Below are 16,235 nucleotides of genomic sequence, written 5' to 3' on the forward strand. Positions count from 1 at the left end.
TTCGCGGGGAAACCTCAAACCAGCCATTGCAGCTGCTAGGAGAGCTAAAGCTACGGGGTTCCATGACAAGTTTTTAGCGCTGTGGTTTTGCTAGCTGGGTGTAGCTGGGAGGGAGGTCGGTTGGTTGTTCAAGCTCGACCTGGCACTGATTGTTCGTCCGACACAACCCCATTCATCCTATCCGCCAGATCTGTGATCGACGTTCGCCTTCAAGTCAGCGTTTCTGGAGCTCAAACGCTGAAGACATCAAGCTGGCCTGTGGGAAGAGGAAGTAGGAATTTGCCGAATTGACGCCAATTGACCATCAATTGAGGTTCAATTGGCTCCCTGTGTCCCTGCTCGAGGTGTCAATGCTAACCAAGGCTGGAAGAGGAAAGCTGCGACACGTGTCCTGTCGGTGACTTCAACCCCTGCACGGGCTTTTGACATAGAAAGCAGCCTTGCCTGCAATCGTTTTCTGGAGTTCGACAAATCGCAGGCAGTCAGTCACCTGCACTTGTTGTTATTTTATATAAACCACACATCAACACATTCGGCCACAATCAATCACCATGGCCGACGCGGAGCAGAAACCTCCGCAAAGCCAGGAGCCCGAGGGCTTCTCGGAGGAGGAAAAGGCACTTTTTGAGAAGCTCAACATCGGCAAGGAGGGCGGCATGCCCATGCCCGACTTCATCAAGCCGTCCGAGGTGCGCAGCCGGACGGCGGGACTGGCCGCCAGCATCTTCAAGGCCTACCACTCGCTGCAGCACGTCGTGGGCGAGCACGAGCCGACCCTTGCCAGGCGCTGGGCCGGCATCAAGCAGAAGAAGAAGCGAAAGGAGCTGCTGCTGGCCGCCGCCAAGGCCATCGAGGTGGCGGGCGAGAGCTGGAAGGTGCCCGATGGTCACCGTCCCGACATTGACATTTGGCGCGACGTGCGCGAGGGCGGCTCCGACGAGAAGCTGTTTGCCGCCAAGGATGCAGCCCGCCGCGCCGCCTTCCTCTGGCCCCACCTCAACCTCGAGGATCTGAGCCGTCCCGAGCCGCTGGTGCTGATGCTGGCCTCGCGTGCCCGCAGCGCACCCGACGCCTTTGCCGCCGCCGACCTGGAGCGTGCCAGGTTCGCCATGGAGTCCCTCGCCCTGATGCCCCACTACCTCAACCGCTACACCATGATGTTTGACAAGCGCACCAAGCCGGAAGAGTACGGCGAGCTGGTCGCGTGGGAGGACCTGCCCGAGGATTCCAACAAGAAGTGGCTGTTTGAGCGCCGCGGCATCCACCCGGGTGAGGGCCTGTGGCTCCTCGAGGTCCAGGACGTGACGTACCGCTTCCTGCTCGAGGTGTGCAAGAAGATCCTGCACGACATCCCCGAGGACCAGCTGCTTGCCAACGGCGACGCCAAGACCCCCACCGCTCCGCCGACCGAGCCCGCCACGGCGGCCGAGTACACATCCCTCATCACAAAGATCGCCGAGGAGCCCTACCGCAGCCCCGCCGGCCTGGACAGGACGCAGCTGCTGGAGCCCGTGCAGGCCCGGCTCCAGGAGGCCAAGGACCACCTGCAGGCGCTGCGCGAAGACCCGGCCTACTTTGAGGCGGTGCTCAACGACTGGGCGACGCACCGACGCGAGCAGCTCGTGGACGCTGCCGGCAACCCGCACCCGATCCTGGCCAAGAGCCCGCAGGTCTTTTGGGGGCGCGTCGTCAACCGCGTCGTCAACTCGGCGCTGCTCGACGTTGTCGAGTGGGGCGTGGTGCTCAGCAAGGTCAAGACGCTGCTGGCGCTGCTGGACGAGCACGAGCCCACGCTCGACGAGGGCAAGGACCTGCCGGCGGAGCTGGCGTTTGCCTTTTACACGCTCGACCACCACGTCGAGCAGCTCAAGGCCGGACCCTTTGCAAACATCACCATGGGTCTCGTCGCCAGCCCGCCCATGCGGCCTTACTTCCAGCTGGTCACCCCCGAGAGCGCAGAGGACAAGACGCTGTCGATTGCAGCCGTCGAGGAGGCGCCGGCAGAGGAGTCGACGAGGCTGCTGATCCGCCGCCTGGGAGTCGTCCAGGACGAGAAGCAGCGACAGCTGGTCGGCCTGCCCGCCGCGCTCGACGAGCTCGAGTACCTCCTGACCTCGCAGCACCCGGAGGCCAAGGCCAAGATCACACCCTGGGTGGCGGCGCAGCTGTCGTCGCTTTCGGTGTACAGCAGGCTGCTGCGGCAGGTTGAGCTCTTCCAGCCGTGGGCGGCGCGGTTCGGCGCCGACGTGCAGGACAAGGGTGTGCGCGAGGCGCTGGACGGCGACTTCCGCCGGTCGGTGCAGGCTGCCAACGTGCCCAAGGTGACGGCGTACGAGGTCAACGAGAGGTTGGTCGGCATGGCCATGCCGGGCCAGAACAAGTTTGCGTACCCGCTCGAGAACGTCATCGCGCCCGGCAGCGCGGAACAGATCCGCCGCTCCGAGGTCAACCTGGACGGCTTCTGGGGCCGCGTCAAGGTGGAGCTCGAGCGGTCGGGCGCCATGACGGGCGCGCTCAAGGACGTCTTTGCCAAGCCGCTGCGCAGGCTGGGCGGGCCGGCGGCCGACGCGGCTGCGCTCTCGGGCAAGGCCGGCAAGGGCGGCAAGCAGGCCAACGGTGGTGTCGGCGCCAACGGCGAGGCCATGGAGGACTGGGAGATTTACGCGGCCGAGATGGCAGCCAAGGAGGCGGCGCAGACCCAGAAGAAGGCTGCCGCCGCCGCCGCCACCAGCAACGGAACCGCCAAGAACGGGACCAAGCCCAAGAAGGTGACGACGGACAAGCGGTCGCTCAAGGTCTTCAAGTCGCTGTTCCACGACCCGCTCGCCAACCCGGGCTCCAAGCCCGCCGAGGTGTCGTGGCCCGAGTTTGTGCACGCCATGCACACGGCAGGGTTCTCGGTGGTCAAGCTGTACGGGTCCGCGTGGCTCTTCATCCCCTCGGCCGAGGTCGGCGGCGCGCCGTTCATGGTGCAGGAGCCTTACACTGCGTCGAGCAAGATGTCTCCGACGGCGGCCCGGATCGTCGGCAGGAGGCTGGCGTGGAATTATGGATGGGACAGGGGATCGTTTGAGCAGTAACGACGTGCACTTGTGGGGGCTGATGTGGTCTTTTGAAGGGTGTGGTTTTGGGATGCTGATGTCGGTTGCTGATTATGTTTTCTATTTTTGGATCCTTTTTTTTTTTTTTGACTGCTTTTTTGCTTTGCTTATCTTGTCTATTTCTTTTTGTTTTTTGCGTGTGGTGTCTTGTATACAAAGCAAAATTGGGTGTTTTTTTTTTCCTCCACGAAAAAAAGGGTGCAGTTCCCCGCCTCTGGTAACAAAAAAGAACGATTGGTTTACGATATGGATTGGAGCATCCCTCCATCTTCTTGCCCGGGGTGATTGGTGCCAGGTCGGACTCGATTGGACTGAGTCGCCGTGATGACATGCTGCTGCCCCCAAATTATAGGGCGGGCTCATCGCCACTCTGGTCGGAGCTGCTCCACGTCGGCCACCATCTGTTGTCTGATCGTCTACTAATCGCCGAGCCGCTCTAGTCGACCCAGCAAGGCAGTTCAGCTCCGATGGCGTGCAGGAATCCTGCCATGCGATAGACGACGTTTCATGGGGGCCGCACAGATGGGGGGGCCGACAATGGCGACGGGATTTCTGACAGACAGGACCACAACAACAACAACAATAATAATAAGATAAGAATATGTAAGAGCGGGGGGTCCGTCCCGATCTGGAGACGTCGACCGGCAGGTGGGACGTTGGATGTACCGTACAGCCCTCAAGGCAGCAGGCGCTAAAGGGCGCTTGTCCCCCTGGTCTGGCGATTATTTGTGCTTAATTTAATCGAGCGGGTGCTCCGTGGGTTGTGCTGATTGGTTGGCATATCGAAATGAAATGGACCCCCTGTCAATTAGGCTACGGCTCAGCTTTTCACACACACACTGCTGCTGCGGCGCAGGGGATTTTTATTTTGTTTACGATTGATCAGAATGCCTTTCCAAGGGCCCTGCCTGCCGGCAATTTGACTTTGGGTCAGCCTCCTGGCGGGTTGCACCGCGTCGCTTCTTACGTTGGTTTGGTGCATCTCTGCATGTGATTTTTTCTTGTCTTGTTTTTTGGTTTGTAACGTGCAATTCGTGTGGGGGTTCTTTCGGCCGAGAGATTAGTTCTCGATGGTGTCTTACAAATACTCGTTTTCTTCAATCTGCACCGCTGTTTCAAAAATCAGCATTTGGGAATGGTGCCTCGGGATTATGGCCATGCCCGATTACGGGCGAAACCAAGAAAAAAATGACGGAATGTTTGGTCCTGTGATCCAATGCCTAATGCTCCCTTATCTGGCGTCTGTACAAATATGGAAAACGTCGGCGATACAGATCCAGTTTCTGCCTGGCAGCCCCTCGGAGAAATCATTGCTACAAATCCATCAAGATCGACAAGAACACGTCAAAAAAATGCATCCGGTGCCCAGGGCCTTGTCGCTTGGCGACATGCAAAAAGGTGACCCCGAGAAGCGCGACGGCTACTGCACTCAAAAAAAAAACAAGTTGCAAAATGACGGCCCGGGCCCCCTGTCGAAAATTTACCAGTCGCCCATAGGTCGGCCGTGCCGCCTGCGCCTGCCCGCTTGTGCGGCGGAGCCAAGGATCGCTCTAGCGCGAACCCACTACCCGCGCCCTGGAGAAGGGGGGCGGCCACAGCTCCAAATATGGGTGTGATGGTGGGTTTTGTGTTTGGATGACATGTAAGCGTCGTCTTGGTGGGAGGGGGGTGTGAGGCTTGTGGCCTGACCTTGGTTGAAATTTGTGTGTAAGAGGGCAATTTGGGAATCCTAGCGTGTAGTTTTTACGACGAGGGTTTTTTGTTTGTTCACGCGTAAAAAAGCCTTGGGTGGCGGTGAAAAGCCGTTTCTTTCAATCTTGATAAAGATGCTGGGCTGTCCCCGCGGAAATTCTAGAAAAAGAGAAAAAAAAAACGAGATCAACAATCAAACGGCTGGCGCTTAGACGGGCACTTTTATAGCAAAAGGCTTGTTTTGTTTTCTTCACTGGAGCCATCTCAATCATCCGGATCCCGGGATAGCCGTCTTAGTGCCTCCCGTGTCCCCTTAGTGTTATTTGGGCGTTTGATATTATATTATACACCGCTTACAAAGGACCGCTCCAGCACAAATTTCCCCCCCTATATATTGATATTTCAGGGCCACATTTCTCAAGAGCAGAGATAGACTCAATGTCTTTGACAACTCAAGCCTGGCCACTGATGGAATCTCCTCACTCTCCCGAACAAAACCAAGCTCTGCACGACATGGAGCAGCCCCAAGGTCCCCCGGCCACCAGCCAGGGCCAGATGTACACGCTCAACTCGCAGACCGGCTCGGTGCGGGAGCTGTTTGGCCAGCTCCCCGCAGGCCAGGAGGCGCAGCCGCACGTCATGTCGTCGGCGTCGTCCTTCCACGAGAAGCCGGCCGAGAACCGGATGCTGGCGCTCCGAAAAACCTGGCCGGCGTACAAGTGGCCGGTGGTGCAGCTCATCAACTTTGTCAACGCCATGCTGCTCGGCTACGACGTCAGCAACGTGGCCAACATCCAGGCGCCCATCGTGGACGCCTTTGGCCGCGTCGAGCTGCTGACCTGGGTCGCCATCGGCTACACGGCCGTCAACGCCTGCGTCGTCCCGCTCTGCCGCCGGCTGTACATGTTTGGCGATGCGCGGTGGCACTTTTACGTCTACGCCGTCATCTGGATGGTCGGTGCTGCTGTTGCCGGGGCTGCGTCGAGCATGGATGCCGTCGTGGTTGGCAGGGCCATTATTGGCATTGGTGGTGCTGGCTTGTATCAGGGGTGAGTTTCTTTTGCTTTTCTTTTCTTTTCTTCTACATAGACTACATCCATCTATCTCTGTGTCTACTTTTGCAAACCAGCAACAATAACTGACTCGAATCTTGCACCCCCAGCATCATGTTCTACAACTACACCTTCTCTACACCCCTCGAAGCCACCCGCGGCCAGGCCCTGGTCGGCGTCGGGTTCGCCATCGGCCTCCTCCTAGGTCCCATCATCGGCGGCGCCTTTGCCGAGAACCAGTCTGCAACCTGGCGCTGGGCCATGTACATCAACATCCCCGTCCTGGTGGCCCTCTGCATCGGCTGGGTCTTCTTCCTGCCTGCCCTGTATCTGGGCCAAGTCACAGGCCGCCCGGCCCCTCGTCTCCGCGACGTCGACGTCCTGGGCTGGGTGCTCCACAGCGCCTTTTTTCTTATGCTGTGCTCCAGCCTCATCTTCTCGGGCTCGCGGTGGGAGTGGGGCTCGACGTCGTGCATCGCGGCGTGGATAATGACGGTGGTCCTGTTCACCGTGTACGCGACGCAGCAGGGGTTCTGCATCTTCACGACGCCCGAGGACCGCATCTTCCCGGTCGGGGTGTTTCGCGAGCGCACCTCTGCGCTGCTGGTGGTGTGCGTGGCCATGGCGGCGGCGGCGTACGGCATCTCGCTGTACTACACGCCGCTCTTCTTCGCCTTTACGCACGGGGCCGACCCTCTGCAGGCCGGCGTGGACCTCATGCCCTTCATCGGGACCTTTGTCGGCACCACCATCCTCGCGAACCTCCTGCTGCCGCGGCTCAAGATGTACGCGCCGCTGTACGTGCTGGGCGGCGGCATCATCGTGGTGGGCTCGGCGCTGCAGACCCTCGTGGCCGTCGACGACCCCAAGTCCCTCGTGCTGGGCAAGCTGGCCATCGTGGGCGCCGGGCTGGGGCTGGTGTTCCAGACGGGGGGCAGCGTGCTCAAGGCGGTGGCGGCGGGCGATGCGGTGCGCGAGGGCGAGTACATCACGGCGTTTGTGACGCTGCAGATGTCGGGCGTGGCGCTCTTCACGTCGGTCGGCGGCTGCATCTTCCAGAACCTGGGCGTGAGGTACGTGCGCGAGGCCATCGAGCGCTTCACCGAGGGGCGGCTGATCCCGGACGACGAGAGCGTGCGCAGGGCCCTGGCCGGCTTGGGCGGGGACCTGCTGGGCGGTCGGGCGCCGCCTGCCGAGCTGCGGCGCCAGATTGCCGAGGCCGTCACCGAGGTCATTGGCAAGCTGTACTTTATCGTGGTTGCCGGCGGCGCGGCCATTCTGATCTGCGGCTGCTTGATGCGCTGGGAGAGGTTGGATTTCACGCCGGTCGATGAGGCCAAGGAGGGCGAGGCGTGATGGGAAAAGTTCAAGATTGTCTAGTCTATTATTTCTTTTGTTTATAATTTACCGTATAGAATACGTGACAATTTCTGTGTATATTGGTCGTCGATTAGCCTCATGGTAACGATCTGCACGTAGAGCATGCATGAATCGTTGACGACTACTGAATGCTGCAAAGCCACCAACACTCTATTCCCACCGTGCTCGTTTTGTCGTGATCTCAGCTTGGACTCGTCGATATTTGCAATCATTCAATCACGTCTCGTTGTAACATCAACTGATGCCGGAATCCGGGGTCTGATGTCAGGATCGGCATGCAACCGACGAGCCATTGGGTCGAATCCTTCCAGAACACAAGCGGCCAATCAAGCCGGTGCAACACTCGTATACAAGCACATGGCCAAGACAACCAGCGCAAATAAGCTCAATGGGGTTAAGAATAAAGGTGGCTTACTGTTTGCGGCGCAGCAATCTGGGGACCTGCAAATGATGTCATGTTTAGGTGACACTGCTTGTCGAAAATCGGTTCGGCCATTGAAAGGCATGTCCTTTAGAAAAAGGTTCGTCATAGCTGTCCTCTGCGCCGATACGATCGACACGCTACTCGTTCGAGGCGTTGCGGCAGTTTTTATACTTTGCAATGGGTGGCCATTCCCATCGAATTCAGTGGAATGTAAGCATGTAATAGCAAAGTAAAATGGTGTATAAGTTGACGAGGCAGCTCAGCCCTGCTGGATCCTCTTTGGTCCATCTTTTCCAGCATCCACCTCATCCAAGTCCTTACCCCTGAATCGCAACAAGCTCAGTCAATATTCACAGAGCAACAGAGAAACAAGACGACCAAACAAAAATCCACAAAATGTACACCCCCGTCAACCCCCTCGCCCACCTCTCCCCCCGCGACAGCCGCCCCATGCCAGGCGACTCGGGCTTTCGAGACGACTACAACGAGACACGCAGCACCGTGCAGACCGGCGCCCGGGTCATCGGCATCGGCGCCATCGTCGGCATCGTGATCGGCGCCCTGGTCCTGATCGGCAGCCTCGTCGCCGTCTGCATGCTCGTGCACCGCCGCAACAAGCGCCGCGCCGACAGTGCCGCCGCCACCAACAAGGGCGTGTTTGGCCCCGGCGGCAGGCACAGCGACGCCTCGTCGACCATGCCGCCCGGTTATGGCTGGGGAGCTGGCGTCGACGCCCCGCCGCCGGCTGCTGGGCACCATGGTCAGCACGGCACGAGGAAGGATTTCGCGCCGGGGCATGCCGGTATGGGTGGTACTGATGTTGTTTGAGGCCGGCTCGAGCAGGTGATGTTGGTGGGTTCTTTTTTCTTTTGTCTTGTTGTACTTTGGATCGAGTTTTGTCTTTTTGGATGGCGTCTGGTTGGGTGGTATACATCGAGCATTATGTAACATACGGGTCTTTTGCGTGCACATTTCTCATTGGGTGAGCTCATATCCGAAGCTCAGATCGAGTTTGCCGGGAATATTGCCAGCATCTCAAAACCAAAACTATTTTCCTTCATGCTTGCTGTGTGCCTCATTCCAACCTGACTACTTGCTGTTTCGAACTATACCCAGGGATATCTATATCTACATGGCCAACTAGGATACTCAAGAAAATTCTACACAAATTTTGAATCAAGTAGAATACCCTTGTCCTTTGCTACGCCTACCATATGCTTCTACGCCACGTTTTCTTGGCACATTCAGGATCCTGTTGTGCTTCCTAGGTCGTCCACTGTCAGCCAGCCTGACCTCGATAACGGTGCAACCAATCAGCCTTCCTTTTATACACCAGGCGTTCAAGTGAACCCCGCACGACCCCCTCACTACCAACGGCTCCTTCTGATGCGGATTTTGCCCAGAATCAGCTTCAAACTGTGCTTAGCATCAAACATTTCAACTCATGTTTTGGTGGGAGGGTCTTGATAGCCAGCTCTCACGGCGACTCCATCAAAGCATCCAACTGTTGTCTCGACGAAAAGAAAAAAAGCAAAATGTGTTTTCAAGTCACGGAGCTTTACAACAGCTGTCGGTGCTTATACTACCAACACGCGGTAGATAGATGCCCCCAGTACGGTCGGCGTGGCCACACCATCCGGCAGCAAACCAAGTACGTAGGCAACGCGTGCGCCAATCACTCACAACGACTCTATAATCAAACATACTCGAATTCAGACGGCTCAGATTTTCCAGATCCTTATGCGGGCCGTGATGGAAGACATGGGAGGCATGTTGCAGAAAGAAAGCCGATAGGCACTTCAAATGAGAATTTGGAGCATGACATCTCATGCGATGCAGAGGGAGATGTGGACAGTTCCAGCGCCAAATCGCGCCACCCTCAGAAGGGGGATTCCGCGGTGCCTGCTGCGAGGAGGCCGCTGGACTCACGCGACATCTACCGGCGCCTTCTTGAGCTCGAGCCGCTGCGTCATCTATGGCCGCAGGTTGTACGCAAATGCATGTCTACGGACCTCACGCAGGCGAGCATCGAAAAGTTCGTCCGGCAATTCTCCTACGACCTTCGTAGCCAGTTCGATGGCGAGGGAGAAGACGACTTGTCGGCTCGCATCAAGAATATTTTGGCCGAGTCGGTCTACGTGATTGAGCATACGATATTGGAAGCGCACAGGAATCCATGTGAGAATGAAAGCTTGCTCGAATGGTGCGGCAGGCTGGAAGACATGATGGGACGCAAGGGCTCCAACCAGTACGGGATCAAAGAACCCGCCTTTACAAACGAGGAGGTGGACAAGATCCTGCTTGAATCAACAGCAATGCGAACGCTGCAAGCCAGAATGGTGGATTTTATATCTTCGGCTCCGCAAGAGCCTGCGCCGATGCTGGTTCTTCGGGGGCTCAGAATGTGGCTTGAGAATACAATGGAGTACTTGATTCGAGTCCCGCCAGGCGCAGCTGTGACCAGAGTCAGCTGGAGATGTGTGAGTCTCTGAAATCGATTTGGTGCTGCCGAGGTCTCTGTGGTTTACTGACATGGCAATGGCCGCAACTCGAAAAAAAGAAATGCGGAAGAAATATCGTGGATGACTACCTGACACCGACACCTCAGTCTCTTAGCGGCACAGAGTCTGTCCATACTATCTCGGACTATGGCGCCTTTACGAGATACGTAAAAGCTGGATTGCCACGCGAGGGGAGCGTTTGGTACAAGTCCAAGGTTACGGCCTCTCCGTCGCCTCGAAAGGCGAGTTGGACGGTCTCAAATCTCTACCGAGGCCTATCGAATCTCGCAACATCTGTCGCCAAGGGAACGGCAAGACTACCCCGGCACAACCAGGCCGGTGCAACAAGTGACCATGGCCGTCTGGGTATGTGCCCACCCACGTTGCCTGGGATTCAACAAGGCCCAGTGCAGCACAAATTTGTCCTCTTCTGCGTGCCGTTTATGCGGCACGGCGCCAAGCTCTTCCAGCCCGAAACCTGCACCATCAACTCGGATAGAGAGTTTTTCCAAGCCGTCAGGCACCACTACAGACAGGGAAGAGGTTCGACGGCGTGGTCGAGACTGAGAAAGGTCCGGTCGTTGAAGTTTGTCAAGGTACGGTTCGACCGGGTGGTTTCAGCCGAGCTGCACATGTCTCCTTTCACTCTACCGCTTTACCCCATTTGGCCATGCTGACCTCTACCAACAGTTCGAGGTCTACCAAAGCGAACTCGTAGACATTCAACAGTGCCCAAGCATGCCGCCCAACCTCCTGGACTACCTCTACGAGCCGGCAGAATCGAACCCCCCAGTCGGGCCAAACCTGCTGATGCACCTCTTTGAGCACCCGGACCACGCCGAGGTGCTGCCCGTGCTGTTTCGGCGCATACCCAAAAAGCTCTCGAGGCTCCAGGCGTGCCAGCGCACGGGCAGCTCGGTGGGCTGGGGTCTACAGATCCACGAGGGGCTGGACTGGGTGGCGTTGTTCTATTGCGGCTGCGTTGGGTTTGCGGCCTGTCTGATCACGGCCGTGGCCTGGACGGTGGTTCGGGACGACGTGCAGGGGGGTTTCGCCATAGCGAGCTTCATGCTGGCCTTTCTGGCGTTGTGTGGTGGTATGGTCCACTCCGAGGTGGCCTAGGGGTGCAGATCGTAGGGTTGACTTGTGTCGATATTACAGAACGATGTGGCCTCGTGAAATAATTGTTCAATCCGATAGAGTCAAAACATGAGTGAGAATATCCAGAGACGACAATGCACAAAAAGGAAACGGAAACGTGCACTCAGTGGTCCAAGCCAGATTCTGTAATCAATACATCTATCCCGAGTCTCGCCTATCCGGCAGCAAAATAAGCACTTGATATAGCAGAGCCAAAGTGTCAATTATGATATCTAGATACGACAGAGGAGAAAAAAAAAGAAAAGAATAAAATAAACACAGCGTTCAAGCCCAGAATTTTAGCCGAGGTATGCACCACGAAATCAAACGTTTGAAAGCTGACTGTTTCCCATGAACGCTCGCATCTTTTGATTTGAATAAAACCAGTCTGAGTCTTGAGTGAATGGCGGTGTTAGCGGCTGTAGGATAGTGTAGGAAACAGGAAACAAAAAGCGTAAAATGTTCAAAGGGCTTTTTCTGCTGTAATTCCCGTGAGCCAATGCGATGGAGTCCAAAGCGAAAGAGTCCACAGTTATATTTTGTTTTGAGATTTCCACTGAAAACAGCATCTCTTTTATACCCAAGCAGGTAAACTTTTGGCAAGGGACGTGTCTAATGGTTAGTAAAGTGCGGCCAACTTTTACCAAATTGCAATACTATTGCGCATGCGCACGTATTCTCAATTTTGTACATTATACACTGCATTAAACAACTCTCCAAACCGTTTGAGAAGATCTCATTGAAATAAAAGTTGGACTATTGTCAAAGCAAACAAGGCTAGGAGTAGGCTACAGGAGGTGGCTAGAACTGCGGAGAGGGTTGGAAATCTTTTACAAATGCGCCTCGTGACGTGGTTTTTGTTTGCATGCGTCATTTTCAGTTCCAGACTTCATGCTCTGTGAAAATTTCGGTGTCTCCCTTCTGCTCCCTGCTCTTCTTCTTTGTCCGCCGCCGAGAATCGCCAAAGCCCTTACAGCAGAAGCTCCCCGTGCAGCTACAGGGTTCAACTCCGTCGCAACAAGTCAAACCATTCCCGCTACTGACACTGGTACCTAGAGACAATTGAAGGCTCAAATGTCAACATCACTCAACAAACATGGGGTCTCGTCTTGTGACTTACTGTACTCGCTCTTGACCGTACGTGTCCCGCCATCCAACCTCTGCACCATTGTTTGGGAAAAGCGCTCACGGTGATTCTTCCGTGGGTTAGCCAGGTTGTTGTCGTTTATGGAGATCTTGATGCCGTCTGGGTGAATGCCGCTTATGCGAATGCCGTCTGAGCGAATGCCGCCTCGGCTTGGGCGACGTGGCCCACGTTCATCTGTCGGGACGTCGGCCGGAGCATGGGACTTTTGGCCCGGAGGAAGTTGCTTGTCCACAGATTCCGACACAGGGGCGGCGATGCCGAGACTTGCAAAAATAAAAAAGGTGTATATTTGTTTTGGATGCATGGTTACGGCCTTGCAACTGGCTATATGGATTGAGCAAAGGTGATTCCAAGTGAAGTGATTGGAAGAGAGATCAATGGTGGAACTTGAAGAGTCTGAGAGAAGTGTGTATAGGTTGTACGTTTAAACAAAATGAGAGTCGACACGGTCTTGATAATAAAGCGAGAGTGGTAAATGGGCTTTAAGTGGGCTGAGTTCTAAATTTAAACTCGGCCATTAGTGCAGTTATTATAATATGCTGCCACGTATAGAAGCGACTCAAAGGCTTGTCAATTTCATTAATTAAATCTTTAACAGTGACTCAGGACAGCCTAGCCATCACTTGGATTTAAGCCACATCAGATAATTAGTTCCACGCCGAGATGCTTCTGAACAATCAAAGTCTAAACTCTCAACACCTTCGGCCTCCGAACGGCAAAGACTACGAATAACATCTCTTTCAGATTCATTATTATCTCTCAACTCAAACATCTTGGGCAGACTTTTGCCTGACCACCCGCGACACAATCGCACCCTCCTTTGCTGGTCCGTCGGTTCTGCGCTTTTTGCCCGCCTCATGGGGTGTCGGACAGTCCTGGGCTAGAGATAAGTTCCCGCATATGGCAGGGTGTGGACAGTTTGTGGTACCTGATCTGCAGAACACGCATTTCAGTCTGGAAAGACGATCGGTAGAGAGCCGCGGGCGCTGACGTTTACATAGTAGAAATGCTAACAAACCCCCAGGTTGCGGTTACCGGCCTCCCTGGTCTAGGCCTCTAGGAGGTGTTGTCAAACCAGGGTGACGTACCCCTTGGGGTGGTTTGCGAGTCAGCCAAGCAATCTGCTTGCTTTGCTGTTTGATTTCTTGACCGATTGCGACACTGAGAGGTAATATAATAGCGGCTGGACCTTTCACGGATTGTTTGAACAAAAGAGAAGAAGATAAAAAAACTTTATAAGTGCAGAAAAAGAAAAAGAAATTACGTAATTTCATGCGACAGCCAAGAATAGGTGCCAACTTACTCAGATAAGTCTGTTGGGCTTCCAGCCTTTCTCAATGGCATTTTGTCCCTTAGTGTCCCCCCTTGCAGAATAGCACCACTTGCCCGTTTTCTCAATTCCCAAATTCATAACATTAGCGACCTCCTCCAAAGAGCTTGCCAGTGAACTTTGAAAAACGATCCCTGAATCCTCCTGTTCACGGCAAAAGAATCCCGTCAGTATATTTCTTCTTCGTGTGATTGAACAGTTTTGGCTTTGTTTAATGTTCAGGGTTTGGCAACAATACCTTTAGTACGCTGTTTCCCGGCATCATCAGTTTTAGAAGGGGGTTTTGGACCAAAAAAGAAATCATCCAGTGTGGAGGGGTTTCTGTCAAGAGGGGGATTCGGCACTCGGGGTGGAGGTGTAGGCTTTTTGGCGGGTGGTGGTCTCGATGGCCTGGGGGCGGCCTTGTACCAATAAAGAAATCATCCAGTGTGGAGGGTTTTCTGTCAAGAGCGGGAGGGCCCCCTCGACCGGGAGGGCCCCCTCGACCGGGAGAGGGTCGACTCGGTCGACCTCTCCCTGGGGCAGCGATGGCAACCTGTGCCAAAGCGAAAATGACCAAGACCTGCTTGTAATGCATTGTTGTGCTGTCGTGCTTGTTATTATATTGAGAGGTGCTTGTTGTTATATTGAGAGGTGCTTGTTGTTATATTGAGAGGTGCTTGTTGGAAGTATGAGATGATGGGGAACAAAGGGAGGCTTGGCTTGTAATAAAAGGGCTGATAAAATAACAAGATGAGTCTGCCATCAACTAGGCATCCCCAGGTTACATGACTAGCATATTGTTCATCATACGCCATTTGTCGGAGGCAGGCCTCGCGGACATGTCCGGTTGCTGAATCGTTGGCTATTTTGCAATTGAGAATCAGTGTCTATATTTTTAAAACCCCGGCCTAATTTGTATACACTGAATCCTCTAAATTCGTACCAACAATATCTGCTCTCTAGCATGAAGCCATCATTAACTCGTCCCCATGTGCAATTGAGGGAGTTCTTGAACTGCAAGCGGCCGCAAATGAATTGAGCTGTCCAGGCATAGGTAACAAATGGAGCCTCTCTACATATTTCACTAAAAAGAGTGTTTATTATCAACTTACAATGCCAGCAGCATGACAAGCTCCGATCGGGCTCCTTACTCTCGTGACCCTACCGGCAGCCCCGTCATGGCAGCCTCACCAACCACCGATGTCAAGACCCGGAGTGTCGATCACGCAGGAGGAAATTCGTGTAGCCCACGGAGACGGTCATGGCCCAAAATAATCGCATGCCTTCAGCCGCGAGTACCGCAAGGTTGACTTGCGACTTGATTGTCTCTGCCAATCACGGGCCGTAGAAATAAAAAGCGTGTGCGACATGTCGCCAGATCTCCACGGTCTTCCGGATCGGGACTTGAAGGGGCAACAAGATCCTTGAAGTTCTCTGCAGTAGAGCAAAACAGCTGAAAGAAATAGGGACAAAGACCACAAAAGTCAGAAACCCAAGTCCGTACCAAAAGATGAGCGGGCGGCTGTTTGGGACGGAGATAGCAACATGCGCTTGCACATATCCTACTCGTGGTGTCGCCGACTTACGAGGTCATGTAGTTCAACGACAGGCTAGACGACCAAAATGGGCGTTTGATACCTGATTTGATCGGCAATGTGCATTTTGTTGTAGTTTGATATAGCAGATTTCCCGCAAATGCATGGCGAGGCTGCCGCGCCTCAAAGGAATCGATCTACATGCGCGCTTTGGTGGCATTTTGGAATATCAAACGGGATTGCATACCTGGCCCGTCATCAAAATATCAGCTGACCGAGACGGAGCGCGCTGCTCACGCGGTTCCAAGCCACGTGCAGGACGCAAAAGCGCGAAGAGGCTCGATGCCGGACAATGCCGGGCGGCGACAGCGGGCACCTACGTCGCCGGCGCGGTGCTGTTTCGGTGTCCGGGCCCCCCGCTGCCGAGTATTTCCAGCCGACGCCCCAACGTCAAGCAGGGCGCGGTGACGAGCCACGTCGTCCTCGACCCGCTCCCGGCCGGCTTCTTCGCAGCCCCGTCCTCTCCGCCCTTCAACTACCCAAAACACATGGTGATGACGTTTGGCGGACGGCCGCAGGAGGGCCCGATGCAGGGCGCGGGGCGGCTTTCGCGTACGGCGAGGAGCTGTTCCGCAACCTCTCGTCGAGCTGCCGACGTGGCGAAGCTGCCGACGTGGCCGCTGGCTGTGCAGGAGTGTTCGGATAGCTTGCGATCGAAAGAGCGTGCGTTTGGCGTCGGGGCTGTGAATGACGGGCTTGCTGCAACTTCTGCAAGGGGTCGATTGCCTCCGCAAGGAAACAGAAAGGCTGGCACTGGTCCTGGAGGCCGGAACGGGGAGGTTGTGGAGAATATGGAAACAAAGACGAGAAAAAGGAGGCTGCCAAAGGATTAAGGGTTAGTGCATTGTCGTCGCCGGTATTGCTATTTTGGCTGCCGGTACTTTTGACTGT

At 55.2% G+C, this 16,235-nt stretch overlaps 8 protein-coding genes across 8 annotated transcripts; 5 read left to right on the forward strand and 3 right to left on the reverse strand.

Moving 5' to 3' along the window:
* Window positions 1-22: 22 nt before the first annotated feature.
* MGG_10868 (uncharacterized protein) lies at window positions 23-3,397 on the forward strand. The gene has a single exon (XM_003713273.1). It carries the CDS (start codon window positions 552-554, stop codon window positions 3,078-3,080), a length of 2,529 nt encoding a protein of 842 aa, XP_003713321.1. The 5' UTR covers window positions 23-551; the 3' UTR covers window positions 3,081-3,397.
* Window positions 3,398-5,549: 2,152 nt separating this feature from the next.
* Window positions 5,550-7,201, forward strand: MGG_10869 (uncharacterized protein; the record flags this gene model as incomplete). The annotated part of the gene is made up of 2 exons (XM_003713274.1): window positions 5,550-5,842; window positions 5,956-7,201. 2 exons carry the CDS (start codon window positions 5,550-5,552, stop codon window positions 7,199-7,201), a joined length of 1,539 nt encoding a protein of 512 aa, XP_003713322.1.
* A 669-nt stretch (window positions 7,202-7,870) lies between these two features.
* Window positions 7,871-8,705, forward strand: MGG_15409 (uncharacterized protein). Its single transcript, XM_003713275.1, has one exon. It carries the CDS (start codon window positions 8,046-8,048, stop codon window positions 8,475-8,477), a length of 432 nt encoding a protein of 143 aa, XP_003713323.1. The 5' UTR covers window positions 7,871-8,045; the 3' UTR covers window positions 8,478-8,705.
* Window positions 8,706-9,065: 360 nt separating this feature from the next.
* Window positions 9,066-11,466, forward strand: MGG_15408 (uncharacterized protein). Its single transcript, XM_003713276.1, has 3 exons — window positions 9,066-10,129; window positions 10,210-10,746; window positions 10,841-11,466. The coding sequence occupies exons 1-3, from the start codon at window positions 9,185-9,187 to the stop codon at window positions 11,270-11,272; spliced, it is 1,914 nt and encodes a 637-aa protein (XP_003713324.1). The 5' UTR covers window positions 9,066-9,184; the 3' UTR covers window positions 11,273-11,466.
* Window positions 11,467-12,166: 700 nt separating this feature from the next.
* MGG_14093 (uncharacterized protein) lies at window positions 12,167-12,741 on the reverse strand (the record flags this gene model as incomplete). The annotated part of the gene is made up of 2 exons (XM_003713277.1): window positions 12,167-12,342; window positions 12,411-12,741. The coding sequence occupies 2 exons, from the start codon at window positions 12,739-12,741 to the stop codon at window positions 12,167-12,169; spliced, it is 507 nt and encodes a 168-aa protein (XP_003713325.1).
* A 460-nt stretch (window positions 12,742-13,201) lies between these two features.
* Window positions 13,202-13,781, reverse strand: MGG_15506 (uncharacterized protein; the record flags this gene model as incomplete). The annotated part of the gene is made up of 3 exons (XM_003713278.1): window positions 13,202-13,312; window positions 13,526-13,598; window positions 13,741-13,781. The coding sequence occupies 3 exons, from the start codon at window positions 13,779-13,781 to the stop codon at window positions 13,202-13,204; spliced, it is 225 nt and encodes a 74-aa protein (XP_003713326.1).
* Window positions 13,782-13,852: 71 nt separating this feature from the next.
* On the reverse strand, window positions 13,853-14,344 carry MGG_15507 (uncharacterized protein; the record flags this gene model as incomplete). The annotated part of the gene is made up of 2 exons (XM_003713279.1): window positions 13,853-13,911; window positions 14,176-14,344. The coding sequence occupies 2 exons, from the start codon at window positions 14,342-14,344 to the stop codon at window positions 13,853-13,855; spliced, it is 228 nt and encodes a 75-aa protein (XP_003713327.1).
* A 1,292-nt stretch (window positions 14,345-15,636) lies between these two features.
* Window positions 15,637-15,990, forward strand: MGG_14091 (uncharacterized protein; the record flags this gene model as incomplete). The annotated part of the gene is made up of 1 exon (XM_003713280.1): window positions 15,637-15,990. The coding sequence occupies one exon, from the start codon at window positions 15,637-15,639 to the stop codon at window positions 15,988-15,990; it is 354 nt and encodes a 117-aa protein (XP_003713328.1).
* Between the last annotated feature and the right edge of the window lie 245 nt (window positions 15,991-16,235).

Source organism: Pyricularia oryzae, chromosome 2, assembly GCF_000002495.2.
Source record: "Pyricularia oryzae 70-15 chromosome 2, whole genome shotgun sequence".
Taxonomy (NCBI): domain Eukaryota; kingdom Fungi; phylum Ascomycota; class Sordariomycetes; order Magnaporthales; family Pyriculariaceae; genus Pyricularia; species Pyricularia oryzae.

Bases quoted from the DNA above. Each gene is read 5' to 3' on its own strand.
- MGG_15409 (XM_003713275.1), top strand. From the start codon at position 8,046: ATGTACACCCCCGTCAACCCCCTCGCCCACCTCTCCCCCCGCGACAGC.
- MGG_15408 (XM_003713276.1), top strand. From the start codon at position 9,185: ATGTGTTTTCAAGTCACGGAGCTTTACAACAGCTGTCGGTGCTTATAC. The intron at 10,130-10,209 runs GTGAGTCTCTGA...CTCGAAAAAAAG, and splicing joins CCAGAGTCAGCTGGAGATGT to AAATGCGGAAGAAATATCGT. The intron at 10,747-10,840 runs GTACGGTTCGAC...CTCTACCAACAG, and splicing joins GGTCGTTGAAGTTTGTCAAG to TTCGAGGTCTACCAAAGCGA.
- MGG_10868 (XM_003713273.1), top strand. From the start codon at position 552: ATGGCCGACGCGGAGCAGAAACCTCCGCAAAGCCAGGAGCCCGAGGGC.